The sequence below is a fragment of the Narcine bancroftii genome, chromosome 5, assembly GCF_036971445.1.
Source record: "Narcine bancroftii isolate sNarBan1 chromosome 5, sNarBan1.hap1, whole genome shotgun sequence".
NCBI lineage: Eukaryota > Metazoa > Chordata > Chondrichthyes > Torpediniformes > Narcinidae > Narcine > Narcine bancroftii.
Window position 1 is genome coordinate 15,226,767 of NC_091473.1, and position 15,704 is coordinate 15,242,470.

General features: G+C 41.8%; 1 protein-coding gene across 3 annotated transcripts in view; it reads right to left on the reverse strand.

Annotated features, from left to right (window-relative positions):
* Window positions 1-15,704, reverse strand: part of LOC138763159 (E3 ubiquitin-protein ligase RNF123) — a 377,998-nt gene that overhangs the window by 134,776 nt on the left and 227,518 nt on the right. For all 3 annotated transcript variants that reach the window (XM_069936874.1, XM_069936873.1, XM_069936875.1), the window contains exon 35: window positions 12,342-12,426. In XM_069936874.1, coding sequence (XP_069792975.1) covers window positions 12,342-12,426 — 85 coding nt within the window. The remainder of the gene's footprint in view (window positions 1-12,341; window positions 12,427-15,704) is intronic.

Sequence of the window (15,704 nt, forward strand, 5' to 3'; positions counted from 1 at the left end):
CTTGGGGATAAGGGAATGTTAGATGTGGGAATAGTTGAAATATTTCCTGTTTTAGAAGTGTTGTCATTCAGTGCATTCAAAAAAAAGAAAACTGAGAAATGGAAATGGGGAAAAGTGGAAAGGTGGTGGTGAGGAAACAGAAATGAGATGTAATCAACGTATGAAATGGCCATGTTGAACTATATGACTATAAACATTAATGGAATACAAAGCCAAATTAAAAGGAAGAGGATATTAAATTTACTGAAAAAAAAATAGATATAGCATTTGTGCAGGAAACACATCTAACTGAAGTGGAACATAATAAATTAAGGAGAGACTGGGTAGGGCACGTAACGGCAGCATCATATAATTCAAAAGCCAGAGGTGTAGCTATATTAATAAATAAAAATGTACCAATCAAAATAGAGGAGGAAATAATAGATCCAGCAGGGAGGTATGTAATGATAAAGTGTCAGATATATTCAAAACTTTGGAATTTGCTCAATATATATGCACCTAATGAAGAGGATCAAAAGTTTATGCAAGATATTTTTTTGAAGATCGTAGATACACAGGGGAATATATTGATAGGAGGAAACTTTAACCTTAATTTGGATTCAAACATGGATAAAACTGGACAAAAGACTAGCAAAAAGAACAAAGTAGCCAAATTTATAGTTAAATCAATGCAGGAAATGCAACTTTTGGATACATGGAAGTGACAACACCCAAAGGAGAAGGAATATTCATATTATTCAAGTAGTCATAAAACATACTCAAGGATTGACCTGTTCCTGTTGTCAGCCCATATCCAACGGAATATAAAGCTCGATTTTTATCGGATCACTCACCCCTGTTATTAGCAATAGAGCTGGAGGACATCCCACCAAGAACGTATAGATGGAGATTAAACTCCATGCTACTTAAAAGACAGGATTTTAGAGAATTTATTGAGCACCAAATTAAAATGTACTTTGAAATAAATACGGAATCAATGAAAGACAAATTTATATTATGGGATGTAATGAAAGCCTTCATCAGAGGGCAGATAATAAGTTATGTAACTAAGATGAAGAAGGACTAAAATAGGGAAATAGAACAGCTGGAAAGGGAAATAGTAAGTACAGAAAAAGAACTAGCAACAAGGGAAGATACAACAAAAAGAAGAGAATTGGCAGACAAAAAATTAAAATACGAAACACTACAAACATATAAGGTAGAGAAGAACATAATGAAGATAAAGAAGAAGTAGTATGACCTAGGAGAAAAAACGCACAAAATACTAGATTGGCAGCTTAAAACAGAACAATCTGAAAGAACGGTATTGGCATCAAAGAAAAAGGACAAACAAATTACATATAACCCAACAGAGATCAATGAAAACTTCAAGGAATTCTACAAGCAATTATACTGAACTGAGAATGAAGGGAAAGAAGACAAAATAGATGAGTTTCTAGCTAAAATTGAACTACCGAAATTGCAAGAAGAGGAGCAAAACAAATTGATAAAATCATTTGAAATAGAGGAAATACAGGATATATTAAAAAAGCTACAGAACAATAAAACGACTGGAGAGGACGGACTCCCAATAGAATTCTATAAAACATTTAAATACTTATTAATTCCTCATCTCCTGGAAGTAATGAACCAGATTGAAGAAACACAAAACATGCCAGATTCATGTAAAACAGCAATAATTACAGTAATACCAAAGACTGGGAAAGATCCACTAACACCAGCATCGTATAGACCAATATCTCTACTTAACTCAGATTATAAGATAATAGCAAAACTATTAGCAAACAGATTTGCCGACTGTGTAAAAATAGTAAAACTAGATCAAACTGGATTGATTAAGAAAAGACGAACAACGGACAATATCTCTAAGTTCATTAACTTAATCCATGCAGTACAAGGAAATAAGATGCCAACAGTGGCGGTTGCTTTAGATGCAGAGAAAGCCTTTGACAGGGTAGAATGGAATTATTTATTCAAAATACTACAGAGGTTCAACCTACCAGAGAAATATATTAATTGGATTAAAGCATTATATAAGGGACCATTGGCGAAGGTGACAGTAAATGGATATATATCCAACCAATTTAAATTAAGCAGGTCAACTAGGCAGGAATTTCCACTATCTCCCTCACTATTCGCTTTAGCTATAGAACCCTTGGTAGAACTGATAAGAACAGAAAATAAAACAAAAGGGAAAAGAATAAAAGAGAAGGAATATAAAATCAGTCTATTTGCAGATGACATCATAGTACACTTAACAGAACCAGAATTATCAAGAATTACATAAGAAATTGAAGGAACATGGAGAAATATAGGGGTACAAGATCAACGCAAATAAAAGTGATGCCAATGAATAATGCGGATTTCACAAAGGTTAAGAAAGAATCACCATTTAAATGGCAAACACAAGCAATCCGATACCTAGGTATTAGATTAGATAATAATCTAGGCCATCTACACAAATTAAATTATCAGCCATTAATGAAGAAATTACAAGATGACTTAGAACATTGGAAAGATTTACCACTAACACTGATAGGAAGGGTAAATTGCATTAAAATAAATATCTTCCTAAGGATACAATATCTATTTCAATCGTTACCAATTCCCTTAGCAGAGAAATTCTTCAATGAGCTAAAGAAAATAATAAGGAAATTCTTATGGAGAGGGGGGAAACCGAGGATAGCACTAGATAAATTAACAGAATGGCACAAATAAGGGGGCGAACAGCTACCAAACTTTAAGGATTATTATAGAGCAGCACAATTAAGATATCTATCAGATTTTTATCAAACAAGGGAAAAACCAGATTGGACCAGGTTAGAGCTAGATAAAATAGAGGAAAAGGTACCAGAACATATACTTTATAAGTGGGATGAAAAACTGGTGCAACATAGAAGTTCACCAGTACTGCATCATCTGCTCAACATTTGGAAGAAGATTCACATAGAAAGGAAAAAAACAAATGACCAATTACTAAAATTATTATTGACGCAAAATCAACTAATCCCTTTTACAATAGATAATCTTTCCTTTAGAGAATGGGAGAGAAAAGGGATCAAAAGAATAGAAAATTGTTTTTTGGGAAATAATTTATTATCTTTTGAACAAATGAAGTACAAATATGGCATAACTCAGGGTACAATGTTTGCATACCACCAACTGAAAACCTACATAAAGGACAAATTGGGAAGCAGGGTGAGGTTATCAGAAGGAAGCAGCTTTGAATATGTGATTACAGACACAATGATAATAAAAGATTTATAACAAACATGTACATCAAGCTGCAAGAGAAAGAGAATGATGAAATAAGCTGTAAACACAAACAAAAGTGGGAACAAGATCTAAACATAAAGATAAAAAATGGGAAAGCTATGCTCCGCAACCATGAGAAATACAATAAACATGAGGTTACGCATGAAACAATATAATTGGTTATCGCACCCCAAAAGTTAAATAAATGGGACCCAACAGTATCAGATAGATGTTTTCGCTGTAAGAAGGAAACGGGAACAACAGTACATGCAATTTGGGCATGTGAGAAAGTGGAAAAGTTTTGGGAAGATCTAAATCAGGTATTAAATAAAATCACAAAAAGCAACATACCAAAAAATCCAGAGATCTTTCTTCTAAGTAATATAAGAAGTAAAGAATTAGGCCTCAAATTGGATGAAGCACAAAAAAGATTTATTATGATAGCCTTAGCTGTAGCAAAAAAATGTATAATGTCAACCTGGAAATCAGAAGAGAGCCTGAGAGTACAGCAATGGTACATAGAAATGAATAAATGTATTCCATTGGAAAAAATAACATATAATTTAAAAAATAAAGTCACAGTATTCGAACAAATTTGGGAACCGTACATGGAACACAACAGAGAGGGCCTACCGTGGACCTCCACCCCCTAAAATTATAGAATTGGAAGAAGACGAAATGAACTGACCCAGTGTATAAAAGTGGATGATACAATTTTCTTATTTATTTTCTTTGTGTGATGATATTGGTTAATGGGTTTATTGTAATGTATATGTTTGAACGTTTTGTGGGTAGGGAGGGGGGTGGGATGGAGGGAGGGGGGAAAAAGGGGAGAAAATGACACTGTGTATATTCAAGAGGGAAAGGTTTTTGTGTATATTGGTAAATATGGTTCATAGTGTGAAAAATAAAAAATTATTTAAAAACACAACCATCTCCAGACAACCACAACCATTATCGGTCAAACACAAATAAAAGATATGAAAAAAAAATGGCTTCATCAGTGGAGCCCATATTGTGTAAATTAATAAATAAGAAACAATAAAAGCTGTCTGGCACTGTGCACTGCAGTTAAACTAAAACAAAACTTGGAAGGGTTTTATTCAAAGGTGGATCACCTCAGGACATCATGCTGATTTTTAGCTAGTGGTTATGTCGAGAGGCCCAGTGTGCTGGTCATCTCATTCCAGATCTCTTCGTTGACACATTGAGCATGGAAGGGGCCAGAGGTTAGCCAGCTTTGATTTTGATCTCCTGCCCACAGCTAGGGCTAGTGGCAAGTTTGGCTGTGGTCATTGACCAGATGGAATTGGGGGCCCAAATCGACCTGATCCCTTTGCTTTATACTAGCCAGTGGACTGGGCTTGTCTACGTACACTGAGCTGGGATGTGAAGTCACGTGGATTGGTTATTCTTACTTTCCTAAATTAATTCTAAAGTTTTCAATTCATTTGCAAAATGTAATAGTGTTTTCATATAAATTTATTATATTTTAATTTCAAAGTAATTTTCAATATTTTTAATTATTTAAATACTTATATTTTTGAACGTCTCCAATCCTTGGAGATATTCGGAAGCACCATATTCTAGCATAAGCTGCTAGAAGTCCATGAGGGGAGCCCAGGAACAGTCCAGTTTGCAGGATACCTCCAGCAGCAAGCACTCAGGAGCCTGGGCATTACATGGCTACAGGTTAGTGTGAACACAGGGATCCCATGGGAAGCCCCACGCAAGGTCATGCACAATCTAACCCACTGAGTTCTTTAGTTATAAGAATGTACTACACAGGCTGGCATGCCAAAAGCAGCATACAAGGCCTGGCAAATAAAAGCAGTTTCATTTAGAGGACTATCCTATTTGCGGTTCCTTTTGCTATAAGGTCCTGTTCAGTTGAAGTGACAAAAGTCCTTGACAAAGTCAGAATGTCGAGAACAATCTGAGTATTCAACATCTAACAACAGGACTATGTCCAAAACTTGGTCAAAGATGCTCAGTGGAGAAATAGAAAAGGCAAAGGGAGAGTGAGTCAAAGAGTCGTGCATGCAGAAACAGATCCTTTGACCCGATGAGTTTGTGACAGCAATTTAGCACATTCACACTTTCCCTTGATTGATCCCATCTCATTTTCATCATTTTTCCACTCCCTCTCACCAGATTCGTCACTCAATGACCCATTCACATTCTTGGGACATGGGAGAAAGCCAGAGGTCCCAGGAGAAATCTATGAGGTTCACACAGGAAAATTGTGCAGGCTCCACTCAGCAGCAGAGGTCAGGATTGAACCCAGGTCTCAGGAACTCTGCCAGCTGAACCACTTGCTGTCCCTTCGAGACGACAGGTCAAAAGTACTGTGCAGTGTGTGAAGCATTTTCCAGCTGGGAGAACAACTCAGGGCTATGGGACTGAAGTCAGGACAGAGAAAGTAGGAGCACTTGGGCCTGAAATAACATTCAATATCTAAAAGGGAAAGAAGGATGAGGGGTTTACCCTGCCTCCATCAAAAGCACCTAATCAGTGAATAAAACCATAGAACATTACAGCACAGGAAACAGGCCCTTCGGCTCTTCTAGAGTGTGCCGAAATATTATTCTGCCCAGCCCCACCAACCTGCATCCAGTCCATAGCACCGCCCCCCACCCCCCCCCCCCCACTTATCTGTCCAAATTTTTCTTAAATGTTAAAATTGAGGCTGTATTCACTGCTTCAGCTGGCAACTTGCTCTACCCACTCTCTCCCACAAATTAACAAATGCTGGAGAGTCACAACTACTGGCCTATCTTTTCGACTTGCTGACTTTGTGCTTTGACTATAGCGTGCCCTATTAACACTTATTTAAGAGGACTTGGTGTTACCAGACAACAGAAAGTGATTCTGCTTGCTAGCTTCTCCACTTAATTTTTTTAAAATTTAGACATACAGCCCTTTAGGTCACAAGCCCATGTTGCCTAAATACCCCAATTAACCAATGACCCCAGTCCGTTTTTCAGGGTGGGAGGAAACTGGAGCACCTGGAAGAGACCCATGCAGACATGGGGAGAATAAACTACTTACAGACAGCGAGCTAACCATGCCACCCTGCAGAGATGTTGATGCAGCCTCATTGGGTGTATTATAGCACTGCCATCAGTTCTGCAGTTTCCATACAACGTCGGAGAAGGCTCAATATGGCCAGCTTGCATCTCCCATTACTTATTTTTTCCAGCAACCTATTCTCCCCACATTCCCAATGGCTCAAAATACCAGAAAGAAACCGACATGGTCCGTGTGGAGAACGTCCAGGCTCCACACAAACAGCATCAGGTGAGTCAGCAGGCTCCCCCAGCTGTGTCACTGTGGTGTTCTTGTCACTCACTGAGAGCTCAACCCCAAAAGTGATTTCAGGAATTGGCTTTGCAGTCAGTGAGCAGGATCCCTTTCCTGCTTCTGCAGGGATTGATGGCATGAAAGCCTCATTCCCCTCATACCATCAGGGAGAAGACTGAAGAGGGTGAAAGCGGACACCAACAGTCTTAAAGACAGTGTCTTCCCTGCAGCTATTGCTCCCCAAAGGAACCCCATAACAGTGCTCTCATGAGGCCAATTGCTTGGTGCTAAATGATCTTCCTTTGCATTATAATTTCATACCCTGTTAGTTTGCTCTCAGAGGAACCTTTCTCACGGCGCTTGCGGCAAATAAATAAATTACAACTAAACTATTTTTCCCCCTCTTCCATTTAATCTGATGCTGCTTGTGGTGCCCTTTACTTCTATTTCACAGCACAATTGTTGTCTTGAACTCATTCAATAATGCTCTGTCCAGCCCTGAAGCTCAGAAACAGCTGCACAAGACTGTAAGGCCCATGCGGTGTTAAATGGGGATCTCGGGTCCTTTATCCATTCATTATCACCTGCAGCTTGCACCAAGGCCCAGTGGGGATGGAGAAAGCTGTACAATGCAAATGTGAGAATTGACAGGCCAATGAGAAGTCTTCAATAGGCACTGATTGGCTGAAGCACAATGACGATTCTGCATCTCTCTTAACCAAGCATTTTACTGAGAAGTCTCAGCATGGTTAGAATCAAAATAGATCATGAGGAATTACTAGAGACACTGACTATGCTCGCATTAAACAAGTCACATGGTCTTAAACAAGAAAGTATGCAGATGCTGGGGTCCAGTGCAATACACAAACATGCTGGAGAAACTCAGCAGGTCACCCAGCATCCACAGGAAATGATTCAGACCTGGCAATGTGGAAAAACAGGCAGATGTCTGAATGAGTTTGGGTGGAATGCATCACACACTACTGTCCCAAAAATTCCAGCATGGTAAACATTAACTCTTTGTTCAGGGTGACAAGAATAAATCCAACAACTGTAAATTGGTCAATCTCACTTCATTAACAGAGAAGCTTCTACAAACAATAACAAGGGAGAAAAAAAACAACAGTCCCTTTGAGGGCTGAATTACCAGTGGAGAACTGTGTTTTACCAACTTACTAAATTTTTTGAAAGTTAATGAGTGTAATACAGTTGATGTCACATGTACTGGGTCCCAGGTTGCTTCTCATGAAAGGCAGTTTGCAAAACCAAAACTGATGGAATGGTCAACAGCAGCATAATTCAGAGGTCAGTTCAAGGACACAGCAGGGAGTAGTGGCAAATGGTTGTGAGAGACAAGATGGTGGTGTGGGTTGTTAGTGAATCAACAAACTTCAATGGTCAATTCAAGGCCGCCAGAGAATTTAAATTCAGTAACAAAATCGACCTCAATTTAAAAGAAACCAACTACCCCTCTGAAGTTATCACATGGTTCTTTATGAAAGCATATCTAATTCATTGATGTCTTTAATGTAAGAAATCTGTTGTTTATGACCAGTCTACCCGATATTTGACTCTGGAACTACCAATGTGGTTAACTCTTAACTGCTGTTAAACAAGGAAGTCTGCCAATGCTGGGATCGAGGGCAATACACTTAACTCGTAACTGCCTCCTGGATTGAGAACCAATTAGGGATAGGCAATAATTCCCAGCATCAGCAGCTATGTTCACATCCTCCAGAGAAATCGGAAAAAAAAGTATGGGGAGAATTTTCATAAGGAAGAACAGAAAGGGCATTTACTGGCAGAGTGGGGCAGAAGTGGTTAGGTAAGACAAATAGCGACAAGAAAAGCAAGGTGCTTATGTTGAACCTTCATTTACTTTTTACTTTACTTTGGCTTGGCTTCGCGGACGAAGATTTATGGAGGGGGTAAAAAGTCCACGTCAGCTGCAGGCTCGTTTGTGGCTGACCAGTCCGATGCGGGACAGGCAGACACGATTGCAGCGGTTGCAAGGGAAAATTGGTTGGTTGGGGTTGGGTGTTGGGTTTTTCCTCCTTTGCCTTTTGTCAGTGAGGTGGGCTCTACGGTCTTCTTCAAAGGAGGCTGCTGCCCGCCAAACTGTCAGGCGCCAAGATGCACGGTTTGAGGCGTTATCAGCCCACTGGCGGTGGTCAATGTGGCAGGCACCAAGAGATTTCTTTAGGCAGTCCTTGTACCTTTTCTTTGGTGCACCTCTGTCACGGTGGCCAGTGGAGAGCTCGCCATATAATACGATCTTGGGAAGGCGATGGTCCTCCATTCTGGAGACGTGACCCATCCAGCGCAGCTGGATCTTCAGCAGCGTGGACTCGATGCTGTCGACCTCTGCCATCTCGAGTACCTCGACGTTAGGGGTGTGAGCGCTCCAATGGATGTTGAGGATGGAGCGGAGACAACGCTGGTGGAAGCGTTCTAGGAGCCGTAGGTGGTGCCGGTAGAGGACCCATGATTCGGAGCCGAACAGGAGTGTGGGTATGACAACGGCTCTGTATACGCTTATCTTTGTGAGGTTTTTCAGTTGGTTGTTTTTCCAGACTCTTTTGTGTAGTCTTCCAAAGGCGCTATTTGCCTTGGCGAGTCTGTTGTCTATCTCATTGTCGATCCTTGCATCTGATGAAATGGTGCAGCCGAGATAGGTAAACTGGTTGACCGTTTTGAGTTTTGTGTGCCCGATGGAGATGTGGGGGGGCTGGTAGTCATGGTGGGGAGCTGGCTGATGGAGGACCTCAGTTTTCTTCAGGCTGACTTCCAGGCCAAACATTTTGGCAGTTTCCGCAAAGCAGGACGTCAAGCGCTGAAGAGCTGGCTCTGAATGGGCAACTAAAGCGGCATCATCTGCAAAGAGTAGTTCACGGACAAGTTTCTCTTGTGTCTTGGTGTCTGGGATCAGTTGAAGACTACCATACTGCAATCCACTGAAGAGGTACTGGGCTTCTCCTCCAGGAAAAACAAGGACTGGTTTGACGAAAACAGCCAGGAAATCCAGGAGCTGCTGGCAAAGAAGCGAGCTGCCCACCAGGCTCACCTTACAAAGCCGTCCTGTCCAGAGAAGAAACAAGCCTTCCGTCGCGCATGCAGCCATCTTCAGCGCAAACTCCGGGAGATCCAAAATGAGTGGTGGACTAGCCTCACCAAACGAACACAGCTCAGCGCGGACATTGGCGACTTCAGGGGTTTCTACGAGGCTCTAAAGGCTGTGTACGGCCCCTCACCCCAAGTCCAAAGCCCGCTGCGCAGCTCAGACGGCAAAGTCCTCCTCAGCGACAAGATCTCCATCCTCAACCGATGGTCAGAACACTTCCAATCTCTTTTCAGTACCAACCGCTCAGTCCAAGATTCCGCCCTGCTCCAGCTCCCTCAACAGCCCCTAAGGCTAGAGCTGGATGAGGTTCCCACCCTGGATGAGACATATAAGGCAATCGAACAACTGAAAAGTGGCAAAGCAGCAGGTATGGATGGAATCCCCCCAGAAGTCTGGAAGGCTGGCGGCAAAACTCTGCATGCCAAACTGCATGAGTTTTTCAAGCTTTGTTGGGACCAAGGTAAACTGCCTCAGGATCTTCGTGATGCCACCATCATCACCCTGTACAAAAACAAAGGCGAGAAATCAGACTGCTCAAACTACAGGGGAATCACGTTGCTCTCCATTGCAGGCAAAATCTTCGCTAGGATTCTACTAAATAGAATAATACCTAGTGTCGCTGAGAATATTCTCCCAGAATCACAGTGCGGCTTTCGCGCAAACAGAGGAACCACTGACATGGTCTTTGCCCTCAGACAGCTCCAAGAAAAGTGCAGAGAACAAAACAAAGGACTCTACATCACCTTTGTTGACGTCACCAAAGCCTTCGACACCGTGAGCAGGAAAGGGCTTTGGCAAATACTAGAGCGCATCGGATGTCCCCCAAAGTTCCTCAACATGATTATCCAACTGCACGAAAACCAACAAGGTCGGGTCAGTTACAGCAATGAGCTCTCTGAACCCTTCTCCATTAACAATGGCGTGAAGCAAGGCTGTGTTCTCGCACCAACCCTCTTTTCAATCTTCTTCAGCATGATGCTGAACCAAGCCATGAAAGACCCCAACAATGAAGACGCTGTTTACATCCGGTACCGCACGGATGGCAGTCTCTTCAATCTGAGGCGCCTGAACCTTTATAAACCATTGATTACTCCACAACAAGAGTTGAGCATCCTATCCTTCTCTCCGCAGTTATGCCTGGTTGTAAAAATCATGGAGAATATGTACAGAGGTGTGACAGATTTCAGTTACAAGAATAGAATGAAAAAGCATACACTGTTCTTTGAGCAGAACACGCTAGGAGGATGAAATCATGATGGATTTATATAGAGTGAATGGACAGAATTGTTTCTATTATTACAAGGCCAATGACAGATTTACAAAAACTACTAAAGATCCAGGCAGGAAAAGGATAAAATTTCCATCATGTCGCTGGTAATTGTGATCAAGAATTCACTGCTTGAAAGTATGGTGGATATATATTTGATAAGGGAACAGATAATTACATGCAAAAAAAAGCAGATGTACTGATAAAGAGAAACACAGAAGTTTGCTAATGGTGTGATTGCAGTAAAAACACAGAGTTGCTGGAGGAACTCAGCAGGTCACGCTGCATCCATAGGAGGTAAAGATATATAACCATTTACGGAGCGGAAACAGGCCAGGTTGACCTTTCGAGTCCGCACCGGTTCACTAGAACAACTCCACTAGCTCAAATCTCCCGCTCTCCGCCTATAACCCTCCAACCCCCTCTCCTCCACGTACACATAGAATGAACGTTTTGGCCCTGAGCTCTTCAAGGTATGAGCAAAAAGCAGGCAGGTGTCTGAATAAAAAGGCTGGGGGAGGAGGAAAGAAAGGACAGGGGGAGAGGTATAGGACAATAGAGAAAAGGCCATAATTGGACAGGAGAGGAAAGGTGAGAATTGATCAGGGGAGGGTGGTGGCTCTGTAAATGCAGAGTTGGAGGAAAGGAGAGAGGGAGAGGGAAAAGGAGAAAGAGAGAGAGAGAGAGAGATAGAGCTCAATTCTGTGCCCCACACTCACATTGACATGGCTATCCATGGCTTCATGCACTCCCAAAGACACCCATAAAATGGAGGAGGAACACCTAATATTCTGTCTGGGCACTCTCTAACTGGATGGCGTTAACATCGAATTCTCTGGTTTCTGCTAGCCTAATCCCTAATCTCCCTCTCTTTCCTATCCCTCCGTCTCCTTTCCTCCAGCTCTCCACACCATTCCCCTCCAAACACAGAGCCATTCCCCCATCCTCCTGTTTGCTGGCATGCCCTCCCTCCCTTATCCACCTATCATCTTTTGCCTGTGGGACAGTACTCCTCCCTCTGTCCCTCCCCCCACCATTTTGTTCAGGCACCTGGCGACATTTTGCTCATACCGGATGAAAACCTCAAGTGCGAAAGGTCGGTCATCTATCTTTATCTTTGCTGTATAAAGTACGCAATTTGACCTGCTGAGCTTCTCCAACATTGGTTTTACTTCAATCACATTGTCTGCAGACTTTCGTATTTACTTCCTAAAAGGATCATTTACTTTGCTGAAAATAACATTATGCACTATATCCCATGGCAAATACATTCTCGAACCAGATTATATGGTTTTTTTACATATACACTTATTCTTATATAAATATAATAAAATGATATTAAGCATTACATCATAGCCCAACAATTCTGCAGTTCAACACTTGGCAATTTCTTACCCCTGAACATCGGAGTCAACGAGGATGCGGACAAGAATTCCCGTGACAGCTACCAGAATAGGATAATGATCCACACTCTCCAAACCTGAGGAAATAGGAGAGAGGGAACAAAATCATAAGCTAATTTTTTTTAAATTTACCGAGGCAATCTCTAACATGCCACATTGATCTACATTAAGGCAGGATCATTGCAAGGAATGTACAATTAAATGAGTTAAACAAGAACATCTTGTCATTTCAAGTGAAGCAACACTCTCTTGAGAATCAGCAGGGGCCATTACTGAATGTAGTGCTCATGACGCAGCTTCCTCTACATAGGGGAGACTGGACCCAGACTGGGAGATCATTTCATTGAGTATCTTTGTTCTGCTTGCTGCAACAGCAAGGACCTCCTAGTGGCCAAACATTTCAATTCGACACATCATTCCACAATGACATGTCTGTCCATGGGCTCATGTACAGTACTGCCAAACCAAGGCCAGCAGAAAATTGCAGGAACAACATTTTATATTCTGTCTGAGCAGTCTCCAAACAGATGCCACTGACATCAACCTCCAATTTCTGTTAATCCTCTCCCCAGTGTATCTCTCTTTCCCCATCCCTCTGGCTCCCTTCCTCCAGCTCCTGACCCCCTTCCCTTTGTGAGAGATGGGAAAATTGATCTAAAATTATGAACATGGAAGAAACTAAAGTTCATCAGTAAATGGCTGTAACCAGTTCAAACAGGATAAGGTTGGGGCTTAGGATGCAGGAAAGCAGAGTCAGCACGATTAACATAAGAATCTTCTAGTCTTTGTGACAAGACCATAAGACTAAGATAAGGAATGGTAAGGTACAATAGAATGTAGGAAGTTGAGGTAGTCTGGATCAGATAAGGGTCTCCTAGCCCTGGACAGAAGTACCAAGTCATACATTTCTAATTAGCTAACCATACACAGATTTATACATATGAAATTAGCCAACCCTAGATAGAATGAGTCAACTCTGCATATCAAGAGACTGTAGCCCCGAGAATCAGGAAGGTGTGAATAAGAACAATGACATGATGGGGCACCCACAGGATACCCCCTGGTCCTCCAAGTGTACTGAAACTGCACGTAGGCAGGAAGGATTACCTATGCCAAACCCATCCAGGGGGCAGAAGAATGTAAGGGGGAGGGCATTCTGATACTGAAATTGACTGTATAAAAGTTGGGTGAGCCCCAGTATGTGTGTGTATTCCCAGGGTAAGGGGAAGCACCCAACTTTGCATTGTTGTAGTAATAAATGTTCTTTGTTCTCAATTTTTGTCTCGAGCAATTTCTTTAAAGGTACTTTAATTTCTAACACCTTCCTTCTCCATTGCTTCCCGTGTCAGAGAGCTGCCCTGAGCCCTCTCCCCCCCCATCACCTCTCAGCTTTTTGCTCTTCGACCCTCCACCTGGAGCTACCTATTGCCTCTTATCTTTTCAGCTTGTATTTCTACTCTTTCCCTTTTCCACTTTTTATTCAGGTGTCTACCTGTTTATTTTTCTTGTTCCTGATGAAGCCCCCACGTCCAGAATGTTGCATGACCTGCTTGGTTTCTCCAGCACATTTGTATATAGCAAGTGTAATGGGAGTGTATTACTTTGCATAGTTTAGCCTCAAATGAATAGATGTAGGGATACAAAGAGAATTGAGGGATATTGGGATAAAACAAAACTGCAGGTTGAGGTATGGGATCAGATATAACCTCAATGAAAAGAAGAGCTGACTCATAGGTCATTTAGCCCACTTCTGCTTCTCTTTATACTGCAATGTTGAGCAAGACTGGGTGCTATGGAATTATAAGCCCCTTTTCCACTGGCACCCTGTCCCAGGAATTAACTGGGAATTTACTGGGACCGGGTCCAGTACACCAGTGTCAAATGACATCATTTTACATCAGGGATTAACCACCTCTACCCCTATCGTATCCCTGGCATTTGCTGATTCTGGCGTCCTGATAAAACCACTGGAAAAGGGAGAGCAGAAAGTCACCCATTTCCAGTTGAAGTGAGAACACTCCGATCCAGGGGATGAGTTGTGTTCAATGGAAAAGCAATTAGTGTCCCAGTTAAGGGTGGCCCAGTGGAAACAGCACAGAGGGCTTCCTATCCCGGGACCCTGCGTAGCCAATTAACTGAGATGCCAGTGGAAAAGGGGCTTTAGACGACTCTATTGTTTAAGTTCAGGATATTTTCTGGAATTTCACTCAAGGGTACATGCCAGTTATGTCTCAAAACAGAAAGGTCCTAGTGGTTGGCCACTGGGAGGTCTTGAAAGAATCCAAAGTAGTAACTGCCTGACCCACTGAGTCTCTCCAGCTTCTCTTTGTTTGCTCAAGATTCCAACATATTCAGCTCTTGTGTTTTTCTACACGACAGTTTAACCATTTTCTCAAGCATTTTCTTCTACCAGTGCTATTTTATTCCACCAGTGATAGTCACTTCAGCTGTGCAATACAGTCGAACAACACAAGCACTTTCATTGCGTGGCCCTTTGACCAACTATCTCCATGCCAACCTTTCTGACCATCTACACTCATCCCAATTTTTCTGCATTAGGACTGCACTTTCTAAGCCTTGCCTGTTTGTGCCTGTCCAAATTCCTCTTGAATACAGTGGCTGCATCTGATTCCACCATCTCCTCTGACAGCTCATTCCTGACAGCAACTCTCTTAGTAAAAAGAGTGTAATATAATCGCAGCAATGCAATCCATATAAATTTGAATGCAGTACACAGTAGAGGAGTGAGGAAACAACTAAAAAGCAATATTGATGAGCCTCTTTCAACTCAAAAAGTACAGAAGCAAAGGAGCTTGGAAAGAGAATTCCAGATATCAAGCTCATATCCCAAGCATACTCATTAATGCTGAGATGAACCGATACAGTGAAAAATGGTTTATCAACACAAATTTCCCAAATAGATGTGGAGAATTTTAAATTTGAAGCATTAGCGCAACTGAAAGCAAGTGTAAGCTTCTGAGCACAGGTGAAGGGGCAGCAAAGTTTTGGATGGATTCAATGAGAATTTTTTAAAAACCCGCAGATGCTGGAAATCTGAAATTAAAACAGAAAGAGTTATAAACACTCAGCAAATCACGCAGTGAATATGGAAAGAGAAATGCAGTTAACGATTCAGATTCAATACCCTTGTCAGAACTTGGAAAGAGAGAAAACAAGTTGGTTGTAGGTCACAAAGAAGCAGGGAGGGATGGAAAGGACAAGGGAACATCTCTGACTGGGAGAAAACAGGTTAATGTGGCAGATTATGCACCTTTGTCTGTGTTGCTTGTTATTAGTAGCAGACCTGCAGGAAGTGTCCAGCAAGCCTGGTTCAGGACTGTGGGCAATGTTAATG